The sequence below is a fragment of the Microchirus variegatus genome (genome assembly GCF_963457635.1).
Source record: "Microchirus variegatus genome assembly, chromosome: 17".
NCBI classification, from domain to species: domain Eukaryota; kingdom Metazoa; phylum Chordata; class Actinopteri; order Pleuronectiformes; family Soleidae; genus Microchirus; species Microchirus variegatus.
The window spans coordinates 3,869,695-3,886,756 of NC_139818.1; the positions used below are offsets into that span (position 1 = coordinate 3,869,695).

Below are 17,062 nucleotides of genomic sequence, written 5' to 3' on the forward strand. Positions count from 1 at the left end.
TAAAATAATATAGTAAGGGTCTCAGCTTTACTATATAAAGTGCCTTTGAGATTATGTATGTTGTGATTAGGTGCTACACAAATTAAATTTGATTCATATAGTCATTAACACCGAGGTCAAAGGTCAATTTTTGATATGAACCAGGCGCAAGCAGCGAAAATAACCAAGGGATCTGAGAGATGCAGCGTGGCAGATGATCTGATTAAATGAAAAGTGGTTCCATAACTCACACTGGCTCCAGTGTGGCCCCCCTGGGCCTCAGTGTGGCCGCCGGCCCCCAAACACTTCAGCACTATTTGAGGCCGTCGTCTGTAGCTTTCTTCATATTGCTACATTTTTCAAGTCTCACTTTTCTCTTTCACAGCTTTCTTTCCTTTAACAAACTTCATTGGTACATTCGCCCTCCCTCCCTCCCCTCCCCTCCGCTCAGTGAGTGGCCAGCTCGGGCTCTGTAGACCGGGTGCTGTAGCCGTTGGCGGGCTGCGGCAGTGCGCTCCCGTCCGTCTGGCGCTCCTTTGGCGAGGCCGTAGTTGGGCGTGGTCTCTGGGAGCGGGAGGAGCCCAAGAATAGTCGCAGAGCTCCTCTGCAAATTAGGGAGAACCAATAGAGCTGTGGGGCCATGAGCAGGGCGGCACCCAGGTTACAGTGCCACGGCACAGAGAAGGGAACCATGTGGAATGGGATAGAGGCATACCTGGATACAAGCAGAAGAAACAGATGAGGATGGTCAAATTGTAAACACAATGCGCTTGGAGTCCATACATTACAGATTCAGGGACTGTCCACATGAACATGACTCTAGTTTCTTTTAAGTTCTGTTTTTTCCCCACATGGAAAGAACATTTTCGGAGTACTGAAATACTATTTTTTGTAAATGGGTGCCAGAGAAGTAAAATCTCTAACACCAGTCAACAAACAATATACTACTTTGGGAAAACAACAATTTCATAGTCCCACCTCTCTTGCATGTGCAATCTTTGTCGTCGTCTAGCTCTAAAGTTTGGTTTACACGCTTTATGATAACTTTTATTTGATTTCCTTAGTCGCCCTGGTTTTCTTCATTCTGTCTCAATTTCTGTGGTTGTATAGATTGTAACGTCTACTTATTCGAATAAAACTGTAATCACAAAAAATAGCTTGTACACAACTTGCATGCTCAACATCGTTTACATTCCTGTAACAGCATCACAGCACCTTTCCTCTCCTTTCTTCTCCTGCCTGCAGCAGTGGAGCAGAGCAGTCAACAGGAGGGTGACAAGAAAACTAATGTACGAATATGGATCAGTATACACAATGAAAAATTATGATTATAACAGGAGACCCAGCAGAGTTGCTGTGCTTTAGGAGTGGGAGCAGTCATACAGTCTGTGTGGACATGTTCACGCTCATCTGCAAAGGATCCACGCTGAAGTATGAGCCAGGTCTTATATTGAGATCATGTGACTGACCCCAGCTAAGCGGGAAAGCAGACCCTGAGAGAGGAGATGAGAAGAAAGACATACCTTCCATAAGCGTAGTAGAGGTAAGGGAAGAGGAGGACTCGACAGATGAAAAAAGTGATCAGCATTAGAGCCCCATTCACTTTGTGCAGGAGAGTGTGTTGCTGTTTGTACTGAGAGAGAAAAGAAAACAGAGGGATCGAGAGGGGGAGAAAGCAAGCAGTACAGTTTGGTGAAAGCTTGAAGATGTTAATCTTATCACCATCAGGTACGCGATGTTCCAAGACAATATCTTGTGTTGTGTCACAATATTGATATAATATCCATATATTGCATATATAAGAGCCCATTATGTCATGCTGCTAATTGGACACTATCTTGAACAGTCAATCTGTTTCATTGAGATATCACTCAGGACACACTTGAACATCCAAGAAATATATGACATCCCAACAATAAACACACTATTGTTCTTTTCCTTTTTTTTCTCCTCCTATGGTGTAGCAGAGCCATAGCCTTTAATTCAGAGGTCTCAAACTCAATTTGCATGGGGGCCGCATGAGTTAGTCTGGGTGAGGCCGGGCCGCATCAAGTAAGTACTCCAAAAAAAAGTCCGGAACATGCAGAGCTTTTAAAAATTTGAGGTAAAAATGGGGCATTCTGAGGCTTTTTGAAAGACCATTATGGTGACTAATGAAGTAAGCGCGAGTAACTCGAAATGGAAAAAAACTAAATGAATTATTATGCCAATTCTGTAGCATTGTTTTTTAAATCTAATTTTGTTGTTATGGCTGGGACTGTGTGTACCGACATCACTAAAGTCAAGGCATTGCAATTATAGAGGGTGCCCCTGATCTGGTGCGGGCCTTTTTTTTCCTTGTGTGTGTGTGTGTGTCTAACTGCTGTTTTGAATCAGCAGCTGCTACAGTCTGCAGCTTTTTTCTCTCCCTCTTGCGGCACTCGTCCTTATCGCCACTGCGGGCCACACTTTCATTAAACTTTGATATCAAGTGGGGGGCCACAAAATATCGTCCCATGGGCCACGTGTCTGAGACTACTGCTTTAACCTCTTCTTCCCTGACCCACTTTTTAGAGTCCCTGCTTGAAAATGACATGCCCAAACTAAATAGAGTACATCTCTGCAGTTACAAGGTCTATGTGGATTATCTTGGTATCAAAATAAAGATAACCCTTGTGAGATTCCACCAGAGGTGTAAGTTTCACTGTAGATGCCACTGTGTTAGAGTAAATGTACATGGAACACAGCATAAATTAAGGATTTTTTTCTCTAGCCTAAAAAAATATTGCATTTTAAAGTCACCCTTAAATACGAAGTAGGAGCTTAAAAACTCATGGAGGTCATGTAACAACGTGGTCATGAGCTGTGCAAAGTCTGATGCTACTAAAGTGAAGCAGAGTAAAATGACAGAGGTTTTAGTAAAGAGATGTCTGGGCGTTCTCTTGTCTTGCACAGTTTGGCACCATCTGTGCCATTTGAGATTTCTTAGCTACCAAATTATTAAAAGTCGTTTAATTTTATTTACAAGACACTTTTGGTCTAAAAAGAACTTGTTTTGAAAAAAAAGAAAAAAGCAAGATAACTCGCTGTAAATCGATGCTCCCTGTGCAGAGCGTAATAACTGTGACTATGCAGCATGTTCAGTTACGCAGCTCCAAAAACTGTGGTACCATTTCAAGATGAGACCAAGGGTGAATTCCAATTCCTTGCTTAACCCTCAATCTCAAAAATGCGCGCTCCCACTAGTGCAAGTGCTGTCCCGATTCTCAGAAAAATTGAGTTGAGGGGCGAGTTTAAGGGCTGTATCGCCCTCAATATTGAGATTGTCCAAGGGCTACCCAGAATGCATTGCGTGTTTTCACATGAGAAAGATGGCATTATCTTAGTTTAGGCCCATATTATGGATTACTGACGTCATTGTTGCGTAACATTTATTTTAATTTTACGATTGTTTGTCAATAGCCGGCCGGTGCTCACACACGATCGTTCGCTATCGTTAACCCTTCAATAAGCCGTGGTGTGTGGTAACTGTCAGCTGAATATGTCCGTGGTTGTGGTATTTGTATGAGTATCATCTTGTGACTAACTGACAACCTAATAACCGACTCAAATAAAATAATAAATAAATAATCGTGATGTAAATGTGTTCTTTTTTTGGAGTTGACAGACTGGACGCAGCTTTCACGTTATGCTGCCCCCCATGGTCTGAAGACGTATCTGCATTTAAGGGGTGTCCCATTTCTAAGTGACAAAATAACCCTCAACACTTGGTTTTGAGGGCCAGTTAAGATTAAAGCCCAATTTATACTACTGCGTAAAGTGCTCTGCGTAGGTTACGCAGAGACTCTGCGTCGACGCAGAGCCTGTCGAAGAGCCTCTGCGTCGTCTCCGACTGCACAAAATATTTTTCAAGTGTCCGTCACTCCGTCAAGGGACAACGGAGACGGCAAGAGCTGCGATTGGTCCTGAGGACAGGCCGAGCTAAGCTGCTCTGTGCCGGCTCACAGTGAGCACAGAACGTCCACAGACGCAGAGCTGATCCCTGCCGATCATTCTGCTGCCAAACTATAAATACGTCATATCTTAACACACAGCACATGTTTAGATGCTAAATGGCCAATTTCTCGCCTCAAATTACCTTAAAACTGCATTCCGTCACACAGAAAAGTGAGAAACGGCTACTGTTTCAACAACAACAGTCTTTCTCTCTCTTTCTTTCTCGGACGCCATTGCTCACTGTAGCCTGAAGCACAACAACCTTGCGCAGCGACCCCTACTGATCGGGCGGGAAATTGCAGTGCGTGTCCATCACCACGACGCAGAAGTATAAAGGCTCGAGGCGTCTCTGTGGTGACGCAGACGGATAACGCATACGCAGTCGGAGAAGTATAATGTGGCCTTAAGGGTTGAGCTTGAGGGTTAAGATAGGAATTGGAATTGGCCCCAAGTTAGCAGGAGGCGATGGACATGAAAAAGTTGCATGCTGAGAATGACAGGAAATACAGTCTCCATTGAATGAGGGAAGAAAGGTGCAGAGTGCAGAGGAACTTCAGTGGCACACATGCCAAACCCTATTTTCCCTGAAGCTGAAAAGGAAAACTCACCTGGATAAGTATTTTTCCTAAGCAGACAGACGGAGTGCTGAGTTCAGCCATGAACATTATACCCTGGAAATAATCCCCCCTTCCTTGTCGCCAGAACTAAAGTGAAAGAGAAAAAGAATTTATGATTTGTACAGACTGCACAAAAAAATGTTTTTACTAGATTGGAAATAATAAATACACAAATGTTTTTTTTACAAGAGGTTACAAAACCTGATTTAATCAGTACAGTAATAAAGATATGAGATAAAACAGATGCACACACAGCTGCCTAAAAGTAGGGCGTCTAATTTCTTATTAATTTCAGTATACGGACGCCCTGCTGGCTATACTGGCTAAAAGCCTGGTCCAGTGTGCTGCTGGAAGGGGCTTATCAACGGTGCAATTATGTCTACATGCGCACAGAGTTGCCAAGGTGATGAAAATAAATGATTTTGATGGTGGAGCACGGACCACGATGTGGCAGAAACTGCCATGCGACTAATACTCCAGTGCGACATATAGTCCGGAAAATCTGATAATTAATGTAAATAAACCTATTCTTAGGTTTATATACATAAATTACCAGATTTTCCGGCGCTTTAACCGCATAGCATTTTCTGACTTTGTAAAGCACTCACTTTCCTGCACCAAAGTCCATTGAGAAAATCAGCAATTTTACATCAAGGGACACAGGAGTTGCTGCCACTGCTGCCTCTGTCAGTAAGTTAAAGAAAATGTTTAATTAGCAGCTTTGGTGTTTCAAATCTTTCCTTCGGATTTACCCAAGTGGCACAAACCTACCAAACAAGGCAGCAGTAGACCAGAAGCCAATATGGCCTTGGGAGTTAAAAATGTTGACTTTCTCTATGGACTAAGTGAGCAGATAAAATGCTTTTTTCTTGTGCTGGCAGCCGTGTTTTGCCTGAAAGCGGGTGTCCATGTACCACCTTTATTGTGATGAGTCTTTGTGATGATCACTTTCATATTGGGTCACCAGATTATAATATATTAACGTGGTCTTCTGTCAACATGAAATTAAAAAAAAAAATGTTAAGCTGCGGCTGTCATATTCTTTTTGATGCCTTCATCAAATCTCAGCTCAACAGAAGGAGCCGTGCTTGATAGTTACCACAGAGACTGGGAAGCAGACGGTGACCATGACAACATGGTGCAGCACCATGAGGAACTCGCGCCGCAAGTAGCTGGTCAGCGCAGAGCTCATATGCTGGGGTGCTGCCGAGGCCTCCTCGTGTCCTTTGACCCGCAGCTTGTACCAATAGCACATGAACATGGCATAAATGTCGTAGACAAAGTAGGGGACAGCAAACATGATGTAAGAGCTGGTCAGCCAATGTCTGTGTGGAGAAGAAAAGAGGTTGGCTTTAAAAAAAAAACTGAATTGGACGAGGGACAGATTCTCTCCAACAGCTTTTCTAACACCATGTTAGGCTGTACAGTTGGTAGCTCAAACAACCAGTGCAGTGACTATTCCTAATACAGAGAAGCTTATCCCATCTGTCCACTCCTTAATTCAAAAATGTCCAGTTAGATCTTAAATGTCACCATCAAAAAAAAGTGCATGGAACCATTTTTAAGTAAACAAACGACAGAGATAGCATGAGTGTCATTCATTTTATTACTGGATCAGACATCTACAGAAGCCTAATGCATTCACTTCACTAGAGTCTCAAACAACAAAACTATGTACAAGTGGATTAATGTGGACATGTTTAAACAGAGCCCTCTAGTTTATATGTATCTTGTTAGTTCAGAAAGACAGAGCACATTTTTTGTTTCTTCTAAAAGCATACCTAGAACTGAAATTTCAATTAACACAGTTATTTTGGTGTGTATCTGCGCCATTACCTCATTTATGAAGCCCTGAAGGTTTTCGAAACAAACAGTTCAGCCACTGCTGAGAACGCTGTGTTTTATTGTAATCTCGGGCTCAGCGAGATTTCTGAAAAAACCCGGTCAGGTTACGTAAACAGCGGTTCTCCTGAACAGCGGATCCTCCTAGTCCGGCCACATCCAGTTGCGTGCATTGTACTGCAGAAGAAGAATGTCTGTTGTGGAGGTGTTTCATGAGCGACAATGTCTTCTGACTCTGGGTCAAAAGGGACTGCAGCAGGGAGTTGTGACGAAGCTATTTTTAAACACCGTTAAAACAATGTTTTGATAATGAGTAGCAGTGCATCCACCATTCCAGAGGGGGGAGCTGCGCTTCTGAGAACAGGTGTGCTGATAACGTCACTTCCAGGTATTGGCCAATCACAAGACAATTGGGAAAGCCGTCACTGGCAGGCCAATCACAACACAGTCTGGCTGTTTCTCCATATCCATACTTGTGTGTACTTGTCCATACATGCGTACTTGTCAAAACACGAGTACGGTTCTCATACCCGGAAGTGTCCTCGCTCCGCCCATTTTACCAAGTATGCATCGGGTGGTGACTTGAGTGTACTTGGGAGAGCCATATATCCCAGAATGCATTTCGGCAGAACAGATAAAATACAAATATAAACCTGGAATAAATATTTTTCTGTGTCCCGGAATGCAATTTTAAAATCATTTGAGGCGAGAAAAAAGTCATTTAGAAAGCAAACATGTGGTTTGTGCAATGAAATATGACGTATTTATAGTATAACTGCCACGTTGTCGGAGGTGATCATATAGTGTATATATATTAGGGATGCAATGGTACAGTTTCTCCACGGTTCGGTATGTATCACGGTTTTGGGGCCACGGTATCGGTACGTTTCGATATCTTAATATAAAACTACTCAGACTAGCAAAGGCAACATTACATTGTACAAATAATTAAAAGTACAGATATAATCAAACCACAAACTTTATTTAAAGGTCACATAGAGTGGTCATGTTGCACCTATATGTTAGTTATGGAGGTCTACTTACATATATTAACTTGTTTTTATGGTCAAAAACCTCCTAGTTGCTGTGAACTAGCCGATAGAAATCCTCTTTTCTGACTGTGTATTTCTGCTGCGAGATTTCGGAGTGAACTTTCACCCCTAGAAGACAGAGTCTTGTGATTGGCCAGTACTATCCAGCACATCCGTTCTCAGAAGCGCAGCGCCCCCCTCTGGAACGGTGGATGCACTGCTCCTCATTATCAAAACATTGTTTTAACAGTGTTTAAAAATAGCTTCTTCACAACTCCCCGTCGCAGTCCCTTTTATGACTTTAAACCGGATTCAGACCCAGAGTCAGAAGACACTGTTGCTCGTGAAACACCTCCACAACGGACGTTATTCTTCTTCTGCGGTTCAATGTACGTAACCGGATGTGCCCGGACTACCGCCCGGAGCAGGACGATCGGTTGTTCAGGAGAACCGCTGCTTACGTAACTATTACGGGATTTTCAGTGATCTCGTTGAGCCCCGAGATTACAATAAAACAAAACGTTCTCAGCAATGGCTGAACTGTTTGTTTAGAACCGTCAGGGCGTCATAAACAAGGTAATGACGCAGATACACCCTAAAAAAATAGAGATAATAGAAACTTCCGGTCTAGTTCCGCTTTAAACAATAGTGCAATCAGATCAAATGAAACAGCAAACATGAAACCACACAAATTAAAAATAAATAAAGTTTAGTGCTATCCAATAAAAATAAACAACATTTTTACCCACTCACAGAAACTACTACAAATACATCATGCTGCTCCAAGTGAAAGAGACGGGTGATGACGATGTAAATGAGAGGCTTGCTCTGGGTGGCGCTGTAGAGGGAGGGTCTGTCCAATATCCAACTTCAAACCAACTTCACTGCGCTGCATTACAGATGCTTGCACACTGTGGTTCGTTTGTTGACATTCATTTTCTCATTCTCATCGTAGTCTACGCTGAATCCTAAATGATATCACACAGTTGACTTATATGAAGACGGTGCCGCTTCAAACTTCCTTTTTTCAGAGTCTCGTTCACTTGCACTGATTGACACTGAAAGCGCACCGCTGAGTGTTCTGCTCCTGAGAGGATCTAATCACGCAGCATTGCGTATTTTAATACATTTTGATGGACTGAAACGTACCGAAATACCATGGTTTGCCGTTGCGCATTGAACCGAACAGGGTGTACCCAACTGTTTGGTAAAATACAGAATACCGTTGCATCCCTAATATATATATATAATACATATATTACTATAGTAATATATATTAATCTAGTCTACACTGCTCTAATTTATCTATTTTCCACATGGTACTGTATATTTTTATAGAAATTAATTGATACATTTTAAAATATTTAAGTTAAATATAGTTAAATATGTAAAATGTGAAAATAACAATTATATATATGCATTTATTAAAAGTATATTATATGATCATTCATCAACACTAGGTGGCAGTAATTAGCTTAAGTGCTTGGCGCCACCCACCATTCAAACAAGTAGAACAAGGAAGTACACTGCTGTTCCAATTGAAGAGCTTGTACTCGTGTACTCCTGTACATGGCAAGTATGTACTCCAGTCGTACTTCTCAAGTATGTACTTCCCAAGTATGCAGGTACGTTCTGGCATACTTGGGCATTGAGAAAGGGCCTCTGTCTTCTGGGTGTGAGATTTCAGTCTGAAACAGCACGACTGGCGAGAACTTCAATCGGCTCGTTTCCAGCAATTAGGAGGTTTTTGACTATAAAAAAAGTTAAAGCTCACAGAGTGGTCCTGTTGCACATATATGTTGGTTATGGAGGTCTACTTACATATATTAACTTGTCTTTTATGGTCAAAACCTCCTAGTTGCTGTAAACGAGCCGATAGAAATCTCTCTTTTCTGACTCTCTCGTCAGTCGCGCTGTTTCAGACTGAAATCTCACGCCCAGAAGACAGACTGTGTTGTGATTGGCCAGCCAGCGTAGAGCCTTCCCAACCATCTTGTGATTGGCCGATACCCGGAAGTGACAGCGCAGCTCCCCCCTCTGGAACGGCGGATGCATTGCTCCTCATTATCAACAATAAACAATGTTTAAAAATAGCTTCTTCACGACTCCCCGCCGCAGTCCCTTTGATGACTTTGACCCGGAGTCAGACCCAGAGTCAGAAGACACTGTCTCTAGTGAAACACCTCCACAACGGACGTTATCCTTCTTCTGTGGTTCAATGTGCGCAACCGGATGTACCCGGACTAGTGCTCGGAGCAGGAGGATCTGCTGTTCAGCAGAAATGCTGTTTACGTAACCAAAAAGGAGATCTCGCTGAGCCCGAGATTACAATAAACACAGCGTTCTCAGCAGTGGCTGAACTGTTTGTTTCGAAACTTCAGGGCTTCGTAAACAAGGTAATGACGCAGATGCACACTAAAAACAGCGTTAATCGGAACTTCCAGTCTAGGTCTGCTTTAATATATGCAAGTAGACCTCCATAACTCACATACATGTGCAAAAGGTCCACTCTACGGGAGCTTTAAAGGGAAAGATCATCTCAGTATTTAAGGATTTCTCAAGTAAAGACAACATACAGTACTTCCATAGAGATCAGAGGAAAAATCCAATACAATCTATAAACCCTAAACAGCACAAACAGTATAAATGCCTCCCTAAGCAGCAAGTAGAATGTAAGTAATGCAGTGTTGCTATTGTGCACTGATCGTGTCAGTGCTGTGGACTTATTTAAAGATGAAAGAATTAAAGCTCAACAGCAAAGTGTAATTTTGTTTGGGGAAAAACTGAAATAACAAGTAGCAGCACTTTACTGCGTCCTAGTGTAGAATCATCTGTTTTTATTCCTTATAGGAGCAGCATATTTGTTAACATAGTTGGAGTATTGTTTTTTTCTTATGTTTGTAAAATGTCTGCCTATGGCTGGATCGTCCCCACACTGGAGGCTTTTTCATTCCATCATACCACATGATTTGATTTTCAGCCCCATTTTCTCTCTCTAGATCCATTACAAGACAGAACAGGCTAGTCTGATATGACTAAATATGTTCTGATCAGCATGACTTTACTTACTGGTCCTCAATGATGTCCTCGCAGGAGGAAGCAATGATGTAGCCAGCTGAGGAAGCCATGACTGCCTGAACCGACGACACCAACCTGTTTGCAGAGCACAGTCAAACAAATGAGGTTTTCCATTTTCCAATATAAAAACAAAAGGTTCAAGACTATTGACTTAACCAATCTGAAGCTATAACTGCTGCCATAAAATATTATTTATGGCTCTCACCAAAAGAAACTGTATTTAAACTGACAGGTAGGTTTTGTGTGATTATTCAATTAATAGTAAAAAAGTCAACCAGTCAATGTGACTATTAATGAGTATATGAAGAAGAGACATTCAGGGTTCCCACAAAACTTTTCCACAACTTCCATGTCTCAATTTAAGGTTGGCTCCTATCGTGACTATGGTCATTTTCACAACTTATAGTGCGCTAGATTGGGGACTCCGCTCAATTGGGAGTCGTAACATTCAGCCGCTCCAAGTTTATAAATGCATAAATGCATATGACGCATTTGTGCGGACATTCGCCTTTCTCTAATCAGAACAATCTAATGTCGCTCTGTAATGATCAATCAGTCCGGGATTTGTTCCCAAAGCATGCTGGGAAGTGTAGTTCTTCATTAGAAGTGGTTTTGTTCCGGTGGAAATAGCTTGTTTTGATAAACAGCAAAGGTAAGACGACATTTCTGCTTGTATTTCTTGAAAGTCGGTTGTTTTGCTCTTATTTTGGGGCTGGATCCGTGAATCTGGGTCGTAGAGTGTTAAAAAGGGTACCATTGGAATATGTAGATTCTCCGCTGTCCAGCCGACATGTGTTGCGTCGAGACAGGGTTGTTCTGTTGCTCCCGTTTACGTCAATATGTAAACACTTTTACACACAGAGCTACGCAGACCATGGATGTATAATATGAACTGGATAGAGCACCACCCCCTCTGCCTTGAAGACAACTTTTGCATGGTGGCCACTGTGGGTACTGCAACAAATAAATCCCATGGGGCCCAAAAAGCAATTTTCCCATTGACCGCAATAGTAAAAGAGATGCCTGTAAAAGTGTCCACAGGACACCTCGAGACATGGACACAGGCTTTTTTAAATCTTTATATTTTTAATTTATGGAGTTTCATGTTTGAAAAACATTCCTAAAGGCCATAAAAAGCCCAGACAAATCTTATTTCTCAGAGTGACGTCACAGCTGTGTACAAGCACAGCAAAGCGCGGTCATGTGGCGTCTCGGGAACGGGGCTGCTGTCAGTGAACCGTACGACATGAAAACTTTATGAGAAATGTGAATAAATGAAGACAATGAGGGGGTTTCGTTTACATTTTTTAAATATTATGACAAAGCAGGTTTTAGTTGTTTATTCATCGCTCATTAACATTTATTTTCAAACGTATTATCGATGTATTAATGAGCTGCTGTGTGGATTCATTGAGGAGAGTAGACTGACATGCTGCACTTTATCACCGTGTTCAGTCCCGGACATCGTGACACTGATGACGGTGTGGACTGTGGAGCTGTGACCGTGTGATGCACTAAGACCTGCGGTCACTTCACCACTGATTCCTGGGGAGGCTGTTTGTCTTATCGTCACTATCGGTTCATGAAATTACTGTTAAATGTGATGAACACGCAAATTAGAGTTGAATATAAACATGTTGAGTGAAAGAATCGGGAGTTATAAAACTACTTTAACACATTGTTATTGTTCCTAAAAATAATTATATAAGGGGAATCAGACAAAAACAACATGATTCCTGTAACACACATGAAGTAATAGCCACGGTCCTAACCCAAATAAACAATTTTTATTAATTGTTTTAATCTTTAACTCCGTCATAGTACTTTTCAGCTTACTATATTCACTTCCCTATCGTTGGTTTTGCATTTATTTACAAATCCATGGTTTAAAGCCGAAGTTAACGTGATGTCGGTATTCATGAAATCCGCTAGCGCACATCATTAGCGTACTCCCATCATGCCTTTCGCTGTTCATGTACGCGCCGAGCAAGTCGATAACGCGGACGGCTCGTTCACATAGCCGCAAATTATTATGGTAGTGACACTACTGCGCATGCTCTATGGGCCCCATAACCCAGAAATAAACGTGGAAGTCAAAAACTTTTTTGGCATATGCGCTGGGTGAGCAGCTTCATAGGAATGAACGAAAGCAAAGGGGCGGGTGCTCTATCCAGTTCATATAATACATCCATGACGCAGACACACTCACTCACTTCTTCAGTGCCTCTTATATTGTCAACAAGTACGTACGCACTAGTTGCTTAGTGCCATCTACTGGTAGCAAACGGTAACACATTTCAGCTCATACATAACAGTTATCTTTTCAGATTTTTTGTTAAAGGTTATACTTGTATCAGTTCCAGAGATACCTGAGAACAATCCATTGTCTCTGCTTCAAAGCAATGTGTCTCAGCACATTCAAGCTCTCTCTGACCTCTGTTTCAAAATAAAAGTCACAGCCAGCTTTAATGCTTTAAGTGCAATAACTTGAGAACTACTATGTATTCGATAGTATAATTTTCTTCTGCATCGTATCGTATCACACTGTATCGCATTGTGTTAAAATTAAATCCTAATGTATCGTAATAGGTGGGAGAATCGTATCGTATCGCTGGTAAATTTCATGAATCGTTAATGTATCGAATAGTTGGCAGTGTATCCAGATGCGTATCGTATCGCTTCAATGATGAAGATTCCCAACCCTATGGTGCACGCATTGAGGAGGACAAGTGTTAGCTGTGAAATAGCTAGGGGCAGGTTGGTAAGGTAACTATGGAGCTTAGGCCACTGTCAGTGTTGCTCAAAGGCTGGTTTGCAGGATGAGTGTGACCAGTCACCTGTAACGTTAGCCTACATGGTGACAACAGCAGTTCTCTCGAGTGGCTGTGCGTACGTGCAAGCATGTGTGCGTGCATGCAGTGCGAACGAGCTTGCGCTAATGTTTAGGGCGGGGGTGGGGGACACAACACAAGCGCTACACAAATGAAGCAGCATCTCACCCAGTCAAGATCCTGCACTCTGATGGACACCTAACGAGCGCAGGTTCAAAAACCTTAGCCGTCTGGGAACACATCCGTGCCAGCGGATACTGTGCTTTTCTTTCCTTTTTTTGCCCCTCATTTTTATTATCGCTGCTTTGATGGTCAATAATGGACATTACAGCCATGTTTTTTAGCCTAAAATTAAGTAGTACAGAGTAGAATATTTCCACCCCTGCATTGCTGCTGTTGCCATTTATTTTTTTTTTATTAAAAAAAAATTTGACAAAAATTCGACACGTGGACCTCGACAATAGACTCCCAAAACTTATTTTTTTGTACAGTAAGTTTTTATTTGTTTTGAATTAATAAAATTTTACTTTTGTCTTAAGTTTGCCTTTGTGTGATCACATCATTGGAATCAGTTTATTTAAAAATCACATTATCTTATACAAGCTGTATTGTTTTGATGCCATACTTTGCCTTAACACACTATGCATTGTATCAATCGAGAATCGTATAAATCGAGAATCGGTTAAATCGAGAATCCATTTTGAATCGAATCGTAACCCCAAGAATCGGAATCAAATCGTGACACACCCAAAGATTCACATCCCTATTATACAGAGAAACAGAGTCATGTGGAACTGACAGGCTTAATCAGCATTATAAGAGCTCATTTGACAATGGCTTTAATGAAACAAGTATTTGTGTTTGTATTCAAAAGTTGCAGTGTCAAAGTCTCAGTGTGTGTTGCGTAACTACACCACAATCCTACAAAATGGAAGTTTAATAAAAGAGAATAACGAAGAGTAAGGTTTCCTTACCTGGCAGACACGATGACTGCATCTCCTTCGCTCCATCTCAGTGCTGGGATTGACTTGAGGCATTGCTTGGACAGTAAGAACAGACCAGGAAAGAAGACAGATCCAGCAGCTAGGATGGTCAGCATGGTCCCTGGAGATGTGTCTGAGAGGTGCAAAGTTCAGCGGGCAATCTGGTCCTAGAGATCTGTCGCTCTTTCCCCCTCTCTGCAAATTACAACACGACAAGGTGTGGTTTATATTGATCTCACTGGTGGACACTCCCATTTGGTTTGTTTACCGAGATAGCACACAAAACATACTATCAGAGGGCAACATATGTGATAATATATGCTGACATGAGGTAAGACAGTCGGAACAGAATGCGAGACATTCAAAATACTGTTACTCACTCTCACATCTTCTTCCAATTTATCCTCGACATGAGTTACACAGGGGGCACTGGAGCCAAGCCCAGCTGACAAAGGCCAAACTTATAATGACCTATATACAGAGTTCCTACACATTTCCATTTCAAAATTCCATACTTCTCCAGACTTCTCAGGGGATTTTTCAGTCAATATTGAACATCTGAATACCAATTGTTAGATGCTTATTATGTAAATAAATGGTTTTAACCCTAGAACACTATCACTCAAATTCAAAACACCGTCACTAACGCCGGGTGATTTTTACATGACAAATTTGTGTTCTTTTATTTTAAACGGTGTCATGTCTAACAAAATAAAAGAAAAGCATCATGAGGGAACCATATAAAAACGCTCCAAAATCACTGGAAAATTTGGAATTTGGGAAGAAAAAATTTCTTTAAAAAAAAATGAAAATGAATGAAAACTTGTTTTTCATGAAAATCACAAATGTATTTGCTAGGGTTAAAATCCTTCACTCATTTTTCATGAAGCCAGCCCTCGCAAAACTTCAGCCAGAAAACTGCACCCATGACACTGCCGCGACCAACAACAGGTAGCTGGCTCGACGACACGTATGGAAAAAAAGAAAGAAAAAAGAATTGCAGTCGCATGGTGAACAGTAACCATGGTAACTCTACACTATTCTATAGTCAGCTTCATTAGTTTCATATCATCTACAGCAGGGGTCACTAACTTGGTGCCCACGGGCTCATTTCACTTCACCTCACTTGCATGTATCCATATGATCACTCGGTAAACTATAATTGATATTGTTTTTAAAAACTGATTATCGTTAGGAGTAAGCACTGGAATTAATATGTATGCAATTGAAAGCATAATATTAATTATTTAAATGGTAAAAAACATGGTGCATAAAATGTTAATATAGTAGCCCTCCATATTATTCTCTACCCTTCAAGTAGCTCTCGGTCTCAAAAAGGTTGGTGACCCCTGATCTACAGGTAGGCTATGTTGCATTAGTAACTTGGTTTGATTTGTTTATATTAATATATTTAATTTTAGAAAGTGAGATAATAGTCTGGAAACAACAAACATTTTTCCATGTTTTCCCTTTTTCCATACTAATCCAGACCTGGAAATTACTCAAATTAAATTCCATACATACTTCATGCTGCGTAGGAACCCTGTATATAACACATAAATCATTCTTGAGCAGCTTTTCTAGCCTTCACGGCACTAATGGTTAACAAAAAGAGGAAATAGGGAAACTTACTTTACCATTCTTCCCACTTGGTAATTTTTCAATCATCATTGGTAGGGTATAATAATAATAATAATAATAATAAATGAATTGCTTATTTCAGCAAGTATGCACAGTTTCGTTCCCATAAGCTTTTATACTTTTAACTTTTTTATCCAAAAATTTGACAGTTTCGTTATTTGATTATACGTTTCATGTATTTTATATTTAACTTGTACATTGATGTTAATTAAACTGTGTTTTTCAATAATAATATAATATATGCTGATGTTAAGCAACTTGTGTGTCGCATTATTAAAATAAAATCAGGCAAACAGCAGTTTGCTGATTTCTGAAAATCAGCATCGGCCAAAGTAGAACAGTAGAATCAGTCAGCCTATAATTTTACTTCACGATTCTCCTCTTAAATGTACATATTAAGTACTGTTAAGTAGTAAATATTCCTGTTAATTTTATTTTGACTTGACACCAAATAATGATAAATTGTGAATTAGCACTTTAAGTTAAATGTGAATTCATAAGACCACTACTAAGAATGCATGATGTTCTCGACATTTGCATTAGGAAATTCTCCTATCTGGATCTTTGTGGATTTTAATTGCCTTTTCTTCTTATTTACATACTGGCTGCAGGCTATGTTGATCCTGTACAACTGATGTGACAGTCATTCTTCAGGAAAACCATGAGGTCCATCCATTTGCGCTTACACCGAACAAGCTGACTCATTAAAAGTTGGAAGTCCATTAGCAAAATACGCATTGCGTTTTTATAGTCCTGAACGTCGAAATTATCGACACAGGCGTGAGCTTTTGCTTCTTGTGGTTAGGGGTTTACTCATTTGACCCGTCACAGAGGAAACAAACCAGTTTACTGTCTTTGAAGGCGACTGAACGCCTAAGCAGACAACGGCTGGCTTAACTAATGTGGCACTAGCAGTATTAGCATCTATGTTAGCATTAGCAACGCCGACTATTTTGCACCACAATAAGTTTTTAAGAGATTTTTTTAAGCTACTTGACAACCATACAAAAGACAAGTTAGCTGTAATGTAAGCTCACAATCAAACGTGCCAGTTAAGCTAACGGCAGGCAGCCACAGGTAAGGCT

The 17,062-nt window shown here is 41.0% G+C and overlaps 1 protein-coding gene across 1 annotated transcript; it reads right to left on the bottom strand.

The window, feature by feature from the left end:
* Positions 1–426: 426 nt before the first annotated feature.
* tlcd3bb (TLC domain containing 3Bb) lies at positions 427–14,452 on the bottom strand (the record flags this gene model as incomplete). The annotated part of the gene is made up of 6 exons (XM_083903972.1): positions 427–694; positions 1,503–1,612; positions 4,563–4,658; positions 5,671–5,896; positions 10,514–10,597; positions 14,328–14,452. 6 exons carry the CDS (start codon positions 14,450–14,452, stop codon positions 427–429), a joined length of 909 nt encoding a protein of 302 aa, XP_083760098.1.
* Positions 14,453–17,062: the final 2,610 nt, after the last annotated feature.